At 47.3% G+C, this 19259-nt stretch overlaps 1 protein-coding gene and 1 long non-coding RNA gene across 4 annotated transcripts in view; one reads left to right on the top strand and one right to left on the bottom strand.

Moving 5' to 3' along the window:
- Positions 1-19259, bottom strand: part of FBXO16 (F-box protein 16) — an 86428-nt gene that overhangs the window by 18639 nt on the left and 48530 nt on the right. The window contains exons 7-8 of one of the 3 annotated variants that reach the window (XR_011647420.1): positions 10148-10230; positions 8228-8324 (exon numbers count right to left, since the gene is read on the bottom strand). Coding sequence is in view for 2 of the 3 variants with exons in the window: in XM_058288082.2 (XP_058144065.1) it covers positions 10101-10230 (130 nt within the window). In the remaining variant the exon portion in view is untranslated. Of the gene's footprint in view, positions 1-8227; positions 8325-9965; positions 10231-19259 lie in introns of those variants that run through there. The other 2 variants (XM_058288080.2, XM_058288082.2) reach the window with 2 other exon arrangements.
- LOC131276026 (uncharacterized) overlaps positions 1031-19259 on the top strand; it is a 55859-nt gene continuing 37630 nt past the window's right edge. The window contains exon 1 of the long non-coding RNA XR_009183513.2: positions 1031-1153. This is a non-coding gene — a long non-coding RNA (uncharacterized lncRNA). The remainder of the gene's footprint in view (positions 1154-19259) is intronic.

The following is a 19259-nucleotide window of genomic DNA, read 5'->3' as shown; positions in this document are numbered from 1 at the left end:
GCTCTCGGGCGGGCAGGGACGGGGGCTCCGGGGCTGAGGGCTCACCTCGAGCCAGGCGTGCCCCCGCACCTCCCGACCCTGGGAGGGTGGCGGAACCCAGCCCCTGCCGGCGAGGAGCAGAGGCTTGGTCACGCGGCCAAAGGAACCAGCTCTTCAGACAGCCATGCCGGGCACGGCCCCAGGCTCGCGCGCGGAGCAGTGAAAAACCAGAAGGCGTTTAATTTAGTAGGGCGAACAACAGCTGGATTTAGACCCTTAGTTCTGACGACAATCCCGCCAAGGACGCGCATCCTCATTGTACATCCCGAGAAGCCGGCTCAGAGAGGCCGAGTAATTTATCCAGTCATTTAACCCACGTCTGCCTGACTGCAAAGCCCAGATTCTTTCTTTCTTCTTTCCAAACAGAATTCCCAGGAATCTTACACACTGAACTAAATAATTCAAAGTCTCTTCCTTGGATATTTTCAGTTTTGCACATCCAAACCAAACAGATCTCAGACAGCCGGGAGCGCCCGCATTCAAAGGAGTCTATGACAGACCTCCTCCAAGTTACCCACTGCATAAAATGTGTCTTGTAAATTCTTGTTTTAATTAATTATATATTTTAACGTTCAAAGAAAAAGATGGGAGACAGAAATCAGGTTTTCTTTGTTTAAAATAAAGACAGCTCACGAAGTGAATTCTTTCTGATATCTGACGTGAAGTCACTTTATCGCGGCTCTGTCCTGCGGGAGGGAGCGGCTGTGGGGGCCGCGGACCCGACTCTGAAGGCAGGCTTTCATCCTCTGTTTTGTAACGGGGAGACGAACGCTCAGGCCCGTGCCTGGGAAAGCAGAGGGAGCCCAGCACGGCGTCTGCGAGTCCAGAACCACTGCTTTCCCCACGACTCGCCCAGAAATCACATTCAGGCGTGACCCCGCCGCCCCCCGTCTTCGCCCAGGTGGGGGGCGGAAGAGCCCGCCGCGGCTTTGAGGGGAGCACGCGCCCGGCGTCCCGGAAGGCGCGGCCGCGGCGGCCCGCGGGAAGCGGAAGTCCCGCCCCCGGCGTTCAGGCGCGAACGCCGAGACCGCCAGCGTTTGAAAGTCTGCGGCCCAGCCTGAGTTAGGGAGTGAGGACTTTGACCCCCACGGAAAAGCTCAGCGGGAGACAAGAGGTATTTGTTTTTAAACTGAACTTGGCAGTGGAAAAAAAATGAGGGGGAGCAAGACGGCGGCGGGGGCGGCGGTTCTCAGCGCGCCCCCGGCGGGAAACCCGAGGCCCTCCCGGCTGCCCTGACGCGCCCGACGGGCCGCCGTGTTCTCGGCCTGGACCCTGGGAGCTTCCTGGTGGAACCGTGGAGATGCGGCTCCGTTTAGAGGAGGAGGAGGAGGAAGGAGGAGAGGGGCGGGGGGAGGGGAGGAGGGGGGGAAAGGGAGGGAGGGAGGAGGGGGAGGGGGGCGAGTCCCGGGCCGCCCCCGCAGCCCGCGCCCCCGCCGCCCCCGCCCCTGCACCGGCCTGCCCTCCGCCCCACTTCCCCTCCTCCTCTTCCTCCGAAGCAGGAACAACCAGCGTTCCCCTGGCTCCCCTCCTGGGAGCCCGGCGCCCCACACCTGCCCCGAGGCCGGCCCCCCCCAGGCAGTGTATCCACGTGTCCTCTCCGAAGAAACAGCTCCCTCCTTTGCAGAGAAACTGCGGGGCCAGCTGCTAAGATTAAAAAACACGTTTTTCATATCTTTACACAAGACTGAAAATCTTCAAGTGTAAGGTGGTAACTGACTGTGCTGTGGTGTTTACATAGTTTTGTTTTGTTCTGCATGGAATTTTACTATAATAACTAATAGTAATAGGGATTTCTTGATATTTATATAATTGTGATAAACAGTCTTCAGAATCGAAGCACCCTAGTGATCAGTTCTGGGCTTTATTCCCATCTCCTAGCAATTATTCACAGCAGAAGGTCAGCTTAATGTGTACCCTCTAAGTAGGTGGCTGCTGGTAGGCCCGTCCGGCCTGGAAAGCATAAGCTCAGGCCCTCAGAGGCGGCCTCCTCTTCCCAGAGCCGCCTCTGGCAGCTCCTCTAGCAGCGCCACCTTCTGCGCAGCCCGGCAGCAGCCCGGGGGGCCTGTACTCCTTCTGGGCACTTGCAGTTTTCTCTTCCAGCCCTCTCCACCCGACAAAGCTCCTGCCCTCTTTAAGCTTCACGTGCCCCGGAGCACGCGTCACAGCACCGGCCTGGGCTACGCGTGTGTCCCTGCCACCCATCTCACCTGCCCACTTGCTTCTCTAGTTCCTCCTGGAATCTTTCTAGATAAATTTGTCGAAATGATGTAAGCACGTTCTACCAAATGAATACCCATTTCCTCCACTGGAGCCACATCTGGGCTGGTCTTCACAGCAAATGAGCTCCAGCACTGTCGCCCGGGAGCCTTCGACCCACCACCCGCGGCCCGACCCTCCTCTCCACCCACTGCCTCTTCCCCCAGGCCCCACATGCAGCCTTTATCAATTTTCACAGTCTGCTTGCATCACTCAGGCAGTTCCTTACTTCCACATGCCTCAGGGTGTAGCCACACGCAGCTCTGTGGCCTCTCAGAGGCACGATTTCTGAAGAGGCATGATTTCTGAAGAGGCATGATTTCTGAGCTACAGACCGCAGCACACCTTTTGGGGGGGTTTAATTATACCTTTCGTGCCTTATCAAAGCTAAATATAAATAGTGCTTACAATTAGTATATTTACAAAAACAATAGAGACATACAATCAGGTTTTACACTTCATTTACTAATAACTAACTATTCTCCATTGTTGCTTAACTTACCCTGGTTTCCCTTTCAGTCTGACTCAGGGTGGTCACTATGCAAATTCCCCTCAGGCAAACGTGGCCCAGACAGACCTGCTTGTGTCTATCTGCTGGTATGTTTAAGAGCTGGTATGTGATCTTTTTTCCTCTTTTTCCATTCCCCACTTGGGAACAAAATAGCCTGGACAAGTCCCAAACAGATGGGTCCACCCAACAACAACAACAGCAACCTGAGTCAGCCCTTCCCTGGGGAGCAGTGGTCAACTGAGGCAGAACAGGTCAGGGAAGAGGAGGATGAGCGGCAGCTGAGACCTGCGGAGATGGCACGGGACAGGAGGCTGCAGGAAAGAACCCGAGACCCCGCCACCAGGACCTGCTTGGATATCCTCAAAAGGCCTCACCAGGCGGCGGACTTGGCCCAGTGGTTAGGGCATCCGTCTACCACATGGGAGGTCCACAGTTCAAACCCTGGGCCTCCTTGACCTGTGTGGAGCTGGCCCATGCGCAGTGCTGATGATGCGTGCAAGGAGTGCCCTGCCACGCAGGGGTATCCCCTGTGTAGGGGAGCCCCATGTGCGAGGGGTGCGCCCCGTAAGGAGAGCCGCCCAGCGTGAAAGAAAGTGCAGCCTGCCCAGGAACGGTGCCGCCCACACAGAGAGCAACAAAAAGAAACACAGATCCCCATGCCTCTGACAACAACAGAAGTGGACAAAGAAGACACTGCAAGAGAGAACAGACAACCAGGGTGGGGGGGAAGGGGAGAGAAATCTTTAAAAAAAAAAAAAAAAAGGCCTCACCATTGGCCCCCTGAGAACTGACAGGTGGGGCAACCAATGAGAGCAGCAAGCAGCTGGGGCCCACTCCCAGCACTAGGAGAGGGCTGAGTGAGCAACCTTGTGAGGGTCGCCTGGACCCAGATGCTCTCTGCCCGAGGAGCGCGTCTGCACCTCGGTGCCAGTGCTGTCCTCTCCTGTTTCTCGGGAAGCTCCTTCTCCTGGCCCACCTAGGAGGTACCCGGGTTTTGGCGGGCTAGGTCCTCACAGCCCCTCTGGCACCTGCTCGCTGCACCAGGAGCTGGGGCTGCTGTCTGCCACACGGCTGGGGGTACTGTTACAAATTCAGCACGTTTACGTTTACCCTAATTTGCCAGCTCCTCCACCCAGCTCTTCCCTGGGTGCTGCCCAGTGCTCCACCAGAGTCCAGAGCTCAAAGTAGTTGATTCATATGGTTCCTGCCAGTTGAGCAGCTGTTTTGGTGGAGGGACTGATTCGTGGAGCTTCCAACCCCACCAGATTCCCTCGATCTACTCTTGTTCCCTGCTTATTGTGTCTCTCATTGTGTTTTCTTGTGTCTCTTCATTGCATCACATGGGAGGTCCAAGGTTCAGTTCCTGGTGCCTCCTAAAAAGAGGACCAGCTCACAGTGACAGACACAGAGCAGGCAGTGAGTGCAAACAAGGAGGGTGGGGTGGGGAATAAATAAAAATTCTTAAATCCCAGAGAAGGAGAATTACATTTCCAGAGTTAAAACAACAAAAAAATTACAAAACGGAAAAACGAAAGTTTTGCTCGTTCAAAGGAAGAAACGTATTTGCCAGAAATCATCCCTGAGCAAGCTCATCCATTGGAACTGTTAGTCAAAGAGTTTAAATCAATCATCTTAAACATGTCCAATGAGCTAAAGGACATATACAAAGAACTAAAGAGATGAGGAAAACTAGTGAGCAAAATTAAAGAGATGAAAATTATAAAAAGGTACCAAACAGAATTTGGAGCTGCTAAGTACTATAATTACAATGAAAAAAACTCATTAGATAGTTTCAGTAGCAGACTTGAACAGGCAGAAGAAAGGATCAACAAACTTGAAAACTGAAAGTATACAGTGTGAGAAGCAGAAAGAAAAAATAATGAAGCAAAATGAGCAGCGCCTGAGAGACTATGAGATACCATTAAACATACCAACATATGCATCATTGGAGCCCCAGAAGGATGAGAGAAAGGGGCAGGAAAAGTATTTGAAGAAATAATGGCCCTGAACTTCCCAAACCTGATGAAAGCCATGAGTATACACACCCAGGAAGCGCAACAAACTCTACGCAGGATAGACTTTAAGAGATCAACACCAAGACACATTATAGTGAAATTGTCAAAGACAAAGAGGATTGGAAAGCAGCGAGAGAGAGGTGACTTGTCACATACAAGGGGTCCCTAATAAGAATAACAGCAGATGTGTCGGGGCAGCCAGGAGACAGTGGGCTGGCATAGTTAAAGTCCTCAAAGAAAAACCTGTCAACTAAGAAACTACATATCCGGCAAAATTATCTTTTGAAAATGATAATCAAAAGCTGAGTTTGTTACCAGAAGAACTGCTCTACAAGAAATGCTAAAGGGAGTTTTGGCAGTTTGATATAATTTATGATTCCAAAAAGAGATACTGATTATGTTCGTAAACTGGTCCCTGAAAATTTATCCCTCCCCCCCCCCACCATTGTCTGCTCTCTCTGTCCATTCATTGCACATTCCTCTGTGTCTGCTTGTCTTCTTTTTAGGGGCAATTGGGAACTGATCCTGGAATCTTCTGGAGTGGGAGAGAGGCACGCAATCTCTTGTGTACCTCAGCTCCCTGATCTGCTGCATCTCTTATTGTCTTTCCTCTGTGTCTCTTTTTTTTTGTGTCATCTTGCTGTGCCAGCTCTCTGCTTGGGCCAGCTCACCATGCAGGCCAGCTTGCCTTCACCAGGAGGCCCTGGGAACTGAACCCTGGACCTCCCATATGGTAGATGCGACCAATTGCTTGAGCGACATCTGATTCCCAATACCCCTTTGATTGTATTAAATTCAGAGGTTTCACTTTTACTTTATTAAATCAAGATTAGGGCTTTGATTAGACCTTGTCATTAGGGCGACTCAGAGTTGAGTCCCCACCCCCTTGGTGGGCTATGTAAGTGGATGCTTAATCAAGGATACAGAAGAAGCAGAAGAAAAGAGAGAGAGCTCCATAGACATGGAAGAGGCTCCTACAGCCCAGGGAAGAGAAAGGAGCCATTTGCCTGGTAGTTTACGGCTGACCTTGTGAAGACACCAGAGCAGCTGAGCCTGGGAAGAAGCAAGCCTTCCTATTCCAGCCTACAGCTAAGATGAGAAGAAGCTGGGCCCAAAGAGCCTTAAGAGGGAAGAGGCAGGCTGAACCCTCCAGACATTGCCCACCAGCTTGCGTCAACACATGGCAACAGAGTTTGGGTGGGAAAGTACCTCTTATGGTACCTTGAGTTGGACTCTCTAGGGCCTTGTGACTCTAAGCTTTTACCCCAAATAAATACCCTTTATAAGAACCAACAGATTTCTGGTACTTTGCATCAGCACCTCTTTGACTGACTAATACAGGAGTCTTTCAGGCTGAAATAAAAAAACACTAGAGGGAAGCAGATGTGGCTCAAGTGATTGAGCTCCCACCTACCACATGGGAAGTCTGGGTTTGGATCCCAGTGCCTCCTAAAGAAGGTGAGCAAGACAGCAAGCTGATGTGATGGACTGGTGAGGCGTGCTGATGCAACAAGATGATGCAACAAGAGACACACAGAGGAAAACATAGTGAGAAAGACGACAAAGCAGGGAGCGGAGGTGGCTCAAGCGACTGGGTGCCTTCCTCCCACATGGGAGGTACCAGGTTCGTTGCCCAGTTCCTCCTGTAAAAAGAAGACCAGCACACAGTGGACAAAAATGCAAACAATGGGGGGTGGGGAGAAATAAAGGAAAATAAATCTTAAAAAAAAAAAAAGACAGTAACTCAAAGCCAGAGAAGAAATGAAAAACACTGGTAAAGGTAACTACCTAGTTAAATATAAAATCCTGTATTATTGCACTTTTGGTTTGTAATTCCTGTTTCCCACCCTAGATGACGTAACAGGCAAATGTGTAAAATGACATCCTGAATCTATGTTAAGGGACATATAAAGCATAAAGATGTAACTTGAGAGTAACAATGTAAAGGGGGAGGATGGGGATACCCAGGAGTGGGAGCTTGTGTACTGGGAACTAGGTTTGTACTCGTCAAATGAGACTGTTATAGTTTAAGATGTTAATCGTAATTACAAAGGTGACCACTAAGAAAATAACAAAAAAATACACAGAGGCACATTCGTAAGACAGAAAACAGAATAGTGGGAGTCATTGCTAAACGTGAGTTTTGATTTGGAATGATGAAAACAGTCTAGAAATAGACATTGGTGAAAAGTTACACAGTATTGTCAATGTACTTAATGACAACTGGTCACTTACAATGGTTATTATTTTTATGTAATGCATATTTTACCACAATTAAAAATAAATTAATTAGTTTTTAAAAGTCATGGGAATGACTTCTGTTTGAGCTTTGAATTTGTTTTTTAAGCAGGAGAAGTTTTTCAACTGTGCTGATAATTTGTAAGTATACATCACCATCAACTTTTATTGCCCTTCAAATTCCCAGTCCTCCCTGGAATTCTCTTCCACTCCTAGCCTCGTGGGGTGAGGAAGCCAGGTGGAAGCATGCCATAACGGTCCACGTGATGAATCTCACAGAGCTATTTTTCTCAATCAGTGGTTTCACTGACAATTTTACTGCCTTGCTCTAAGCATTCCATTCCCTCGTGCAGCTGCACAAATGCCTGTCATAAGCCTCAACAAAACTGGTCCCTCAGAAGACAGACTGTCCTATTCTAAGAAGCCCATATCTCTTTTTTTTTTTTTAACATAATACTTGAAAATATATTTAAACTGAAAGTAATAGGGCTTTAAAGAACTATAAAAGTGTTGTTAATGAATACATACCTCTTCCTCTCCCAAGTGACATCCTTTCTATATTTTCCCGAGGGTGCACCCTCGGCTCTTAGGGAAATCCTTTCTATTAGTGCAAACTCTTTACTCCCTGCGTCTCCCTCTCCTTTGCCCCAGAGCATCTCGGCTGAGCTGAAAGGGTGCATTTGGGAACAAACCACCAGTGGGAAACTGCTACGAGATGGTAATGCTTCCCAGCCACAGTTACTCACTTGATTAGACAATTAGCTATTTTCTTCATTAAGGAAAGAAGAGTTATTCATTTTTCTGAAATTATTTTAAATGCACTTTTATAATCATGCTCTGCTGGCAGCAAGAAAGTTATCAGAAGAACCTTCTTAGGTGATGGGAGCCTGCCCTGCATAAACAAAAAGGAACCACAGCAGAAGAGCCAAGGAAAATAAAATGCCCTTTATAGTATATATTCTTTCATAGCTTTCAAAAATTTTTTTAAAAGTCGAGAAAAAAGGCCCAGATGGACCACACAGCTGATCCGTCAGTGTCAAAGACCAGGATTTAAACCACCACCTGACAATTCTGATTAAAAAAGCAAGTTCAGTTTTGCAGATAGGTCTTGAGATCCAGAGACTTTCGTCAATATTATGGTGGTGAATCTGTTTTAAGCAATACTTACCAGTGACTGTGCTTTTCTTAGCTTAGATCTGTCCTGTAACTTATTTTTCTTATTTTGTGACTTTCGGCTGAAATCTGGGGTCATTTCATTTCTTCTTCTGTAAAGTGAAAAGCATTGGAAAATTATAAATTGGAATTTTAAAAACTTTGGTGACTTGCAGAGCTATTTGTCTGATTTTGTTGTTCCTATGATTTATTTTTTTAAAAGATTAATTTATTTCTCTCCCCTTCCCCTCCAACCTCCCCCCCCCCCCTGACTGTTGTCTGCTCTCTGTGTCCATTTGCTGTGTGTTCTTCTATGACCACTTCTATCCTTATCAACGGCACGGGGAATCTGTTTCTTTTTGTTGTGTCATCTTGTTGTGTCAGCTCTCCGTGTGTGCAGCGTCATTCCTGGGCAGGCTGAACTTTCTTTCACGCTGGGCGGCTCTCCTTTCGGGAAGCACTCCTTGGGCATGGGGCTCCCCTATGCAGGGGACACGCACTTCTTGTGCACATCAGCACTGCGCACAGGGCAGCTCCACATGGGTCAAGGAGGCCTGGGGTTTGAACCACGGACCTCCCATGTGGTAGGTGGACGCCCTAACCACTGGGCCAAGTCCACTTTCCTGTTCCTATGATTTAAAAGATTGTGTTTACTTAATTGGAAACATCCCAAATAGCCATGCGTATAGATTTTCTCAAAATATAGAACTGACTGAATAAACTGGCACATCCACATGGTGGAATACTATGGGCTATACAAAGGAATGAAGAATATTTCTAAGTGATTGTAAGGTGATCTCCGTGGTATATTGTAAGTGAGAAAAGAAAGTAGTATGTATTGTGTTCTACCATTTATTTCAGAACAGAGTTATAAAATATATGGATGTTTGTTTATATTCTTTAAAATGGAGGAAGTAGTCATAAACTATTGGAAAGTCGTTATCAATCAATAGTATTACCATGTATCCCGATCAGGAACAGGTATAGAAGTCAGACTTTTCTAAATATTCCTTATTTTATATATTTGAGTTTAAGATCATCTAATTTTTTCCCAAATTATAAAATGAGGAGAAAATCCTTAAAATGTAAAAGCAAAATGAAACAAATGATCCTGTCTATTGAGTTGGTGGCCTTGCCGCACAGAGAAGAATGATCCTCGTGTCAGCTTGGTAGACTGTGGTCTCTAGCTGTTTGGTCAAGCAAGCCCTGGCCTGAATGTTCCTGTGAGGGTAGTCCATGGATTTAAGTCATTAGTCAGTTGATTGCCTCAGTGGCTGATTACATGTATAATCAACAAAGGAGACCACCTTCAGCAATCTCAGCTCAGCTGAAGGCCTTAAAGGGAAACTGATGATTTTAACAGCCAGCAAGAATTTCTCCCTCTACCTCAGCTAGCCAGCTTCTGGGGAAATCATCTAAATCTTCATTGGAGTTCCCAACTTGGGGCCTGCCCTGTGGAATTCAGACTTGCCAAACTCCATGGTTGCTTGAGTCAATCCTATAATAAATCTCACATTTACAAACATACATGTGTCCATATCTTGTCAGTTCTATTTCTCTGGAGAACCCTAATACTGGCCTAATGCCTGCTCTGTACACAAAGTTTTAGTGGAACACAATCACACATTTTTTTTGCATACTGTCTATGGCTGTTTTTGCACGGAAATGGTCGAGTTGCGTAGATGCACCAAAGACCACACAGCCTGCAAAGCTGAAAATATTTACTGTCTGGTCCTTCTTAGAAAAAGACGTCCCTCGCGATGGCAGCACAACCCCTTCATTACACACTAAGGCCCTAGAGCTGACGACCAGAGCGGCAAGCACAGGACGCAGGAACATCCGGAAGTGCATGCTGAGGGTCAATCAGCAAAATCCAGAATGTGAAAATCCTACAGAATTATGTGGAGGGGGAAGCTCTGGATTAAAGAAGGCTTACGTGGGAGGATCGGAGAGGGGCCGCCACTGCTTGTCCAGCTGTGAAGGCAGTAGGAAGCCACTAGGGCAGCCCAAGAAGCAGGCCTAGGAAATGGACACGAAGATCAGGCTTTGAAGCAGAGAGAAAAAGAAGAACGGAAGAAATTCGAGGAGTTAAAGTGAACGCTGTGCAGAAGCACCTCTGGCCACCAGCGGAATCAAGAAATCTAGCAAAAAGCTGCTTGTGCCTGAGGCCATGGTGACTCTTGGATTCGCTCCTGTTTAAACGTCTACATTTCCTGCTAGAACATATGCGGCCACCTGCAGCTAGTGTGAGGTTTTGTCTTGGTGCCTCTTGTATATTTATGAATAAACTTTTGTAGGGAAAAAAAGTTTAAGTGATATATTGACCAAATGCAATATGTAAACCTTATTTGGAACCTCATTAAACAAACCAGTTATTAAAAAAAAAATCAAAACACGTATGTGACATTCAAGGAAATCTGAAAACTAACATGATAGCTGTTCATGTTAAAGAATCATTTTAATTGTTTTAGATGTGATAGTGGCACTGTTACAATGTTAGAATGAATCCTTGTTTGTTTGGGTTTTGTTTTGTTTTTTAAAGATTTTATTTATTTCTCTCCCCTTCCCCCCCCCCCCAGCCCCAGTTGTCTGTTCTCTGTGTCCATTTGCTGCATGTTCTTCTTTTTGTCTGCTTTCTGCTGTTGTCAGCAGCATGGGAATCTGTGTTTCTTTTTGTTGCATCATCTTGCATCAGCTCTCTGTGTGTGCGGCACCACTCCTGGCAGGCTGCACTTTTTTCGTGCTGGGCAGCTCTCCTTATGGGGCACACTCCTTGTGCATGGGGCTCCCCTACGCAGGGACACCCCTGTGTGTCATGGCACTCCTTGTGTGCATCAGCACTGCACGTGGGCCAGCTCCACACAGGTCACGGAGGCCTGGTGTTTGAACCACGGACCTCCCATGTGGTAGGCGGATGCCCTAATCACTGGGCCAAGTCTGCTTCCCTGAATCCTTGTTTTTAAAGGATGTAACAGGAAGCAGATTTGGCTCAACTGATAGAGCATCCACCTACCACATGGGAGGTCCAGGGTTCAAACCCAGGGCCTCCTGACCCATGTGATGAGCTGGCCCATGTGCAGTGCTGATGCGCGCCAAGAAGTGCTGTGCCACACAGGGGTGTCCCACGCATAGGGAAGCCCCATGAGCAAGGAGTGCACCCCGTAAGAAGAGCCACCCTGTGCAAGAAAAGTGCAGCCTGCTCAGGAGTGGCGCTGCACACATGGAGAGCTGACACAGCAAGATGACGTAAAAAAAAGAGATGCAGTTTCCCAGTGCCACTGACAAGAATACAAGCAGACACAGTAGAATACACAGTGAATGGGCACAGAGAGCAGACAACTGGGGGTCGGGGGAAGGGGAGAGAAATAAATTAAAAAAATAAATCTTAAAAAAAAAAGGATATACCATGACATAATTATGAATGAAATAATATGACATTTGATTTGCTTCAAGAATAATTCAGGGAAGTGGATGTGGTTCACGCAGTTGGGCACCTGCCTACCACATGGGAGGTCCCAGGTTTGGTTCCCAGTGTCTCCCAAAGATGATGAGCAAGACAGCAAGCTGACATGACAGGCTGGCATGGTGAGCTGATGCAACAAGATGATGCAATGAGATGACACAAAAAGGAGACACAAAGAGGAAACACAATGAGAGAGACAATCAGGGAGCGGGCATAGCTCCAGCGATTAGGTGCCTCTCTCCCACATGGGAGGTCCCAGGCTCAGTTCCTGGTGCCTCCTAAAAAGAAGACAAGCACACAATGAACAGACACAGAGAGCAGACAGCAAGTGCAAACAATGAAGGGGGGAGGGGAGAAAAAATAAATCTTTAAAAAAAAAGAATAATTCAGAGGAAGGGCAATCTAGCAATCTGAGTAGGGATATAAATGAAACAAGATTGGTCATGTGTTGAAAACTGTTGCTGCTGGGTGATGGTTGTGAGGGGTTCATTTTACTCTTCTACTTTTGTATTCATGAATTACCATTATAAAAAGTTTTATTAAAAAATACCTTTGTCCAAATATTCCTTACTGCTTAATTTTCAAAAATTTCCCCCAAATTTTAATAATGAGACATTTCAAATATACAGAAAAGTTGAAAGAATAGTGTTGTGGTTACATATATACTCTCCATCTAGATTCAAGTTGATAACATTTTGCTATTTTTTTTCTCTTTATATATATACATACCTATACATGCATACATATATACATAAGTATTTGTTTTATCTCTATATACACACATACATACATCTCTATGTACTCACACCATATATATTGGAGGTGCTGGGCCATACGAAAGTAAGCTGCAGACATGATGACACTTCACCCCTAAATGCTTCAATATGCATCTTCTAAGATAAGGCTACTCTCCACACTAGGATCATCAGAACTTAGAAAATGAATGAGGGAAACGGACTTTGGCCCAGTGGTTAGGGCGTCCGTCTACCATATGGGAGGTCCGCGGTTCAAACCCCGGGCCTCCTTGACCCGTGTGGAGCTGGCCATGCGCAGCGCTGATGCGCGCAAGGAGTGCCGTGCCACGCAAGGGTGTCCCCCGCGTGGGGGAGCCCCACGCGCAAGGAGTGCGCCCGTGAGGAGAGCCGCCCAGCGTGAAAAGAAAGAGCAGCCTGCCCAGGAATGGCGCCGCCCACACTTCCCGTGCCGCTGTCGACAACAGAAGCGGACAAAGAAACAAGACGCAGCAAATAGACACCGAGAACAGACAACCAGGGGAGGGGGGGAAATTAAATAAATAAATCTTTAAAAAAAAAAAAAAAAAAATGAATGATACTTCTTTAATACCATCTAACACCCAGGACATACTCAAATTTCTACAATCATCACAAGAATGTCCTATATTTATAGTATTTTTTTAAAAAAAAGATTTAGTTATTCCCCACCCCCACCCTTGTTGTTTGTGCTTGCTATCTGCTCTCTGTATCTGTGTTATCTCCTCTTCTTTTTAGGAGGCACCAGGAACTGAACCTGGGACCTCCCATGTGGGAGGGAGATGCCCAATTGCTTGAGCCACATTTGCTCCCCACTTATGTTTCCCACTGTGTTTCCTCCTCGTGTCTCTTCATTGCATCATCTCATTGTGTCATCTTGTTGTGTCAGCTTGCCACGCCAGCCCATTGCAGCAGCTCAGTCTTTTTTTTTTCCTAAGATTTATTTTATTTATTTATCCCTCCCCCTCCCCCACTCCCGTGGCTTGTTCCTTTCTTTGCTGTCTCTTCTCTGTATCCATTCTCTGCACGTTTTTTCTCTATCTGCTTGTCTCCCTTTTGGTGTGTCATCTTGCTGTGCCAGCTCTCCATGGCGCATGTGCTGTCAGCTCTCTGTGGCACACGGGCCAGCCTACCTTCACAAGGAGGTCTTGGGACACGAACCCAGGGCCTCCCATATGGTAGACAGGAGCCCAACTGGTTGAGCCACAGCCGCTGCCCAGCTCACTGTCTCGCTCGTCTTCTTCAGGAGGCACCGGGAACTGAACCTGGGACCTCCCATGTGGTAGGGGGGCGCCCAACTGCTTGAGCCACATCTGCTTCCCTATAGGATTTCTTTTTGAACCAGAGTCCACCTAGATTCAGACGGCACTGGTTGTTGTGCCTCTTAGGTCTACAGCAGCCCCCAATCACCAATCTTCAACTTTTTGAAGAATACAGGACAGTTATTACATGTAAAGTACCACAATCTGGTTTTGTCTGACAGTTTCCTCATGGTTTCACTTCCTTGCTCCTTTGATTACCTATCCTTGTAGAAACAGCAAGTTAAGTCTAGAGATTTCATTAGATTCAGGTTAAAGATTCTCAGTAAGAAACTATTTCATTTGGGTATCTGGGTAGGGCTATACTGAATCCTCTGTATTTGTGTATATTATTTTTTCAAGAGTACTGTAAGTCTGAATTTCAAAACAAAAAGTTTTAAAAAAACTAATTTCTAGGAAACAAAACAAAAAAGAAATTGTATATTTCATATTGCATCTCATAATGACAAAGACTGTCAGGTTTTCCCTCTATTGGTGATGCTCAGTTTTATTGCTCATTAAATTGGGGACTGCAGACCTCTCAACTATAAAGGTATGTTTTTATCTTTGCAAGTAGCAAATAATCTTTGAAGTGATACTTGGTACCCTGAGAATTTCCCTCAAATTCAAAGATTTTGCTAAATTTTTTCCTTCCTCTAAGGCGTAATCACCCTGTCTCTTCTCTCTATCTCTGGAGGCAGCTGCAGTTGCCTTCTTGTCTTGCCTGTGCCTCTGAGAACTGAGACATCCCAAGGAATCTATCACTGCCTTCCTCATTAATTCTACTTCTGGAGGCAAGGTACTCTCCACTTTGATAAGATGGACTTCAAATAGCATTTAGTGTTATTTCAGCACCAGATTCTCATAAAATAGGTTTTATCTATGTATCTTTTACTCTCGACCATCTAACTTGATCAAACAGGAAAAATGGGCAGCCATTAAGTTAGAATTTGAAGAAATGTCAGCATCCAGGAATATCAAATATACAGAAAATTTTACTAGTGCAATGATGACCATATACTCTCCATCTAGACTCCACAAATGATGGTATTTTCCTGTATTTGCTTTGCCTCTCTAGATGCACAAACACACACTCTATAAATCTGGTCCCTTTAAGAGTCCACCCCAGTCTCTCAGCTCCCAGGTATCCACAGCCCAGTGAAGATGGCTGGCCGCACATAAAATGATGCCTGGTGACAGCTCTGCATCAATGCAGTGAGCTTCAGAGTTGGTCCATTTCACTTATTTACTCTTTGCTCTGTCTCTTGGCTTTTCTGTCACCAACCTGACTCGCTCTCAAACTCTGTGTTTACATATGCTTAGGACTCTGTTGTGTGGATGTACCACAGTTGATCCAGCTACCCTTATGCATGAAACTAGGTTGTTTCCAAGAACATGTAACATTGATATAAAGATAGTGGTTACAGAGGTTCTGAGGAGAGGCGGAGGGAATAATAAACAGAATATGGTGCATCTCTAGGGCATTGGAATTGTGTAAACCACCATGTAAACTATAGACCTTGGTTAGTGGCAATGCTTCACTATTTACCCATCGATTGTAACAAATGTGCCACATTATCATAAGAAGTCATTAATAGGGGAAGCGGTGGGAGGGGGAAGGCGGGATATGGGAATCCTTTATACTTTCCATGTAACTTTTCTGTAATCTTTAAAAATAAAGTTTATAATATGAAAAAAACTTGCGCAGATAACGTATTTTTTTGGTATTTTCAAGGTTGATTTTTGGAGTGGGATTGTCGGGTCAAAAGGTGACATGTATTTTTTTGGTTAGATCTTGTCAAATTCCCTTCCAAAAGATTCATGCCAGTTTGCATTCCCATCAGCAATGTACGAGAGTGTCTGTTTCCCCACAGTTTCATCAACAGAATATATTGTTAACTTAAAAATTTTTGCCAATCAAATAGATGAAACATGTTATCTTGATGTACCTTCGTGAAAAAGAAACCCTGGAAGGACAAGTCGGAAGCTAATGAGATTTGTTACCAGGAACAGGGTGGAAAGGATGGTGGGCGCGGGGTGTGGGAGAGGGGTGGGGAGCGACCCTCTCTGAGTATGCTTTCTGTAAGCCTTTCGTACACTATTGTTTCAATTTTAGACGTATGGATTATAACCACACTGAAGGAGGTACTGGAAAAGAAAAACAACCCGTGCAGCGTAGGAACAGTGCTGTGAGCGCTGCACTGGCCTCCTGGCTGCTAACCCACACCACGCGGCGGGCTGACAGCAGGAACGCCCCGGTCCACGGGTCCCGGCCGCGGAAGGCGCGCGGGGAGGCGGCGGGCGGGGCTGCGCCCTGAGCCTGGCCTCGCTGCGCCCGCGTCCTCGGCTCCTCCTCGGCCTTTCCGCCGGAGACGCGCGGAGAGGCCCCGCCTTTCCTCTCCTGCTTCTAGCCACTGCCGCCCGCTGGCGGCGCCCGGGCTCCTAGTCCTCTGTATCTGAATTTCATTCTGCCATAAAGGACTCCAACGACCCAGGTTAAGCACAGCCAGATCCAACTGGGCCACGCCTTGATGGAAGCAACATCTTTTTATTTATTTATAGATTTATTTATCTATTTAATTTCCCCCCTCCCCCTGCCCTGCTGTTTTTTGCTGAGTCCATTCACCGTGTGATCTCCTGTATTTATTTCTTTTTTTTTTTTCTCCTCTAGAATTCACCAGGATTAGATCCTGGGCACCTCTAATGTGGTGTCACCTGCGCCACCTCAGTTCCTGGTCTCTGCTGCACCTCGCCTTGACTCTCCTCTTTGTCTCTCTTTTTGTTTTGTCATCATCTTGCTGCGTGACTCAGTTGCGCAGGCACTGGCTCACTGTGGGCACTTGGCTTGCTGTGCAGGCACTTGGCTCGCCACGTGGGCACTTGTGCGGGTGCTCACCGCGTGGGCACTGGCTCAGTTCATGGGCATTCAAGTGGGCTCTCGGCTCGCCACACAGGCACATTTTTTTTTTTAAACCAGGAAGCCCCAGGGATTGAACCGGGGTCCTCCGTATGTAGGCAGAAGCCCAATCACCTGAGCCACATCCGCCTCCCTGAAGTACCACCTTGAAAGATCTTATTTACAATGTTTCCATAATTCAGGCCAAGACACACGCTCCAAACCCGGGTCCACAGTTTAGTTCAGTGCAATCTGCCCTCTGGAGACCCAAAAGACAAGTTCTTCCACTTGCAAAGCACATTCATTCCATCACAGCATCCCAAAAGCCTTCAGGCATCTGGGATTAGTGCTAGTACAAAGTCTCAGCAAAATCGGTTGTGGGTGTGGTCTGTCTGTCCTAGAGTAAAATTTCTCTGTGAAATCTAGAAAATGAGCTATCTGCTTCCAAGGTACAATGGAGGGACAGGCATAGGATAAGCACTTCCATTCCAGAAGGCAGAAACAGGAAGGAGAACAGGGTCACGGGTCCCACCCAAGCCCCCAAACCAGCAGAGCAAGCTCCACTAGCTTCAGGCTCTGGGAGTTTCTATAGCTCAGCACTTCGTCCTGCAGGCCTAAGGGAGCAACAGCTTCACTCCTGCCCAGCGCTGGCGCAGTGGCGGGCGCTCCCTCAACACGGGGTGGCACCTCCCTGGTCAGGGGGCAACCCCTGCCCACTCCCCACGTCCGTGGGTCACTCTCTTGGCCTGAGATCTCTCTGGCCCACACTGGTTTCCATGCCCGGAAGTCGCTCCTTCAGCCGGTCCCGTCTCCGTCCCTTCCACGCATCGCTGATGTCCATCAATTCCTGCGTGAACCCCGTCAGCTCTGTGAGCAGTTCGAGTGGGCCAAAGCCACGGGACAAGAGAACTTTCCACCCTTCCGGAAGGCCGCGTTTCCAGGCCTGACCTCCCTGCAGGGGCTGACGGAGCGTCTGCAGCCTCGCCCTCGGCAGCAAAGCTCGTTCCCTTAAGCCCTCGCGTAGCCCTGACCTCTGGGGACTCCATCCCGAAAGCCGCGTCGCCCCGGGCCCAGCCTCAGCTCACCCTCTGGACAGGCCGAAATGTCAAAATCCCCGACTGCTGGTTACTTCGTGCTTAAGAGTTTAATTCCTGGTTTATCCCTTTCCTCTCGCATTTTACTGTAAGCTGCAAGGAGAAGCCACACGTAGCTTGGAAATCGCCTCAGCTAAATACTCAAGTTCATCATTTACAAGTTCCACTTTCGACCCGACATCAGAGCACAGTTCTGCCAAGGTCACTGCCCTTTATAGCCAGGATCCCGCCCTCCAGTTTCCAGTAATACATTCATCCTTTCCTCCGAAGGCCTCGTCGACACCCCTTTACTGCCCGTATTTCTGCCAACCGTCTCCTCAAAGCGCTCAAGGCTTTTTCTACCGAGCACCTCACTGTCATCCCAGCCGCTCCTCAAAAACCAATACAGAGTCCTTTCCACATTCCAGGCTTTTGGAGTCGTAATTCCCACTTTCTGGTATGAAAACTCCCAGCTGCTAAAACAAATGCCCCACGACAGGTCGACGCAACAGGACCCGTCGGCTCACGGTTTGGAGGCTCAGTCCTGAGGGCCGTGGTGTACTGGGCCAGCGCTGTCCCGTCTCGCAGCGCTGCATGTGGCTGTGTCTCCTCTCTCTGGGCTCTGCTGGCACCTGGCTCCTGACGGCTACCTGGGCCTCGCTCTGTCTGAACGTCACGCTGCTCCTGAGCCGGGGTCACACCTAGACTGAAGCAGCATCTTGAGATCCTCCTTACAAGGGTCCACGCCCAGAGCGAGAACAGCCCACGCTGGGTCCCAATTCCATCACCACAACTACATACCCTCGACTAAAGGTGCAAAGAATAACGAACAAACACCAAGTTGTAGTCATAGAAGTGTTGACAGTGCTGTGAGCTAAAACAGTGACACGACCTTTTTGTGTTCTAGGACTGAGCAAATAAGTATGTAATACCATACAGTAATATAGTATATAATAAGTAGCATAATGAGAGCCAGGTTTCTTGCTGTTGGAGAGGGGATACAAATAATGGAAAGGGGAGAGGCCAAGATGAGCCCTGTCAGGTTGGACTGGAATCAGAGGTATTAAAATATTAAAAGAAGAAACTATGAACCTTGTTTCTCATGCAGTGAAGCTTGGCGGCTGCCGTGGGTCCTGAGGAGAGGGGGAGGGAGGAAGAGAGTAGATGGACCATGGGCATTTGGGGGCACTGGAATTGTTCTACATGATCTAGCAAGGATGGAAACAGGCCATGCTAAATTTCGTCAGAGTTTATTAAAGTGAATGGTCCAAAATGTAAACCATAATGTAAATTACAGCCCATGGTTAGTAGTGATGCTTCAATACTTGTACATCAATTGTAACAAATGTACCATCCACATGTAAATGTTATTAACAAGGGAAGGGGGAAGGGGGAGGGCGTTGGGTATATGGGAATCTCCTGTATCCTCTGTGCGACTTTTCTGTATTCTAAAGCTTCTTTGAAGATAAAATGAAAAGAAAAAAAAAAAAGACACTGGGGGAGTAAATGGAAGAAAATGTCACTGTACATACAAAACGACAGATCTTA

This window comes from Dasypus novemcinctus, chromosome 25, assembly GCF_030445035.2.
Source record: "Dasypus novemcinctus isolate mDasNov1 chromosome 25, mDasNov1.1.hap2, whole genome shotgun sequence".
Taxonomy (NCBI): domain Eukaryota; kingdom Metazoa; phylum Chordata; class Mammalia; order Cingulata; family Dasypodidae; genus Dasypus; species Dasypus novemcinctus.
Note: the sequence above shows the minus strand (reverse complement) of the source record. Positions and strands in the feature narration are given on the sequence as shown.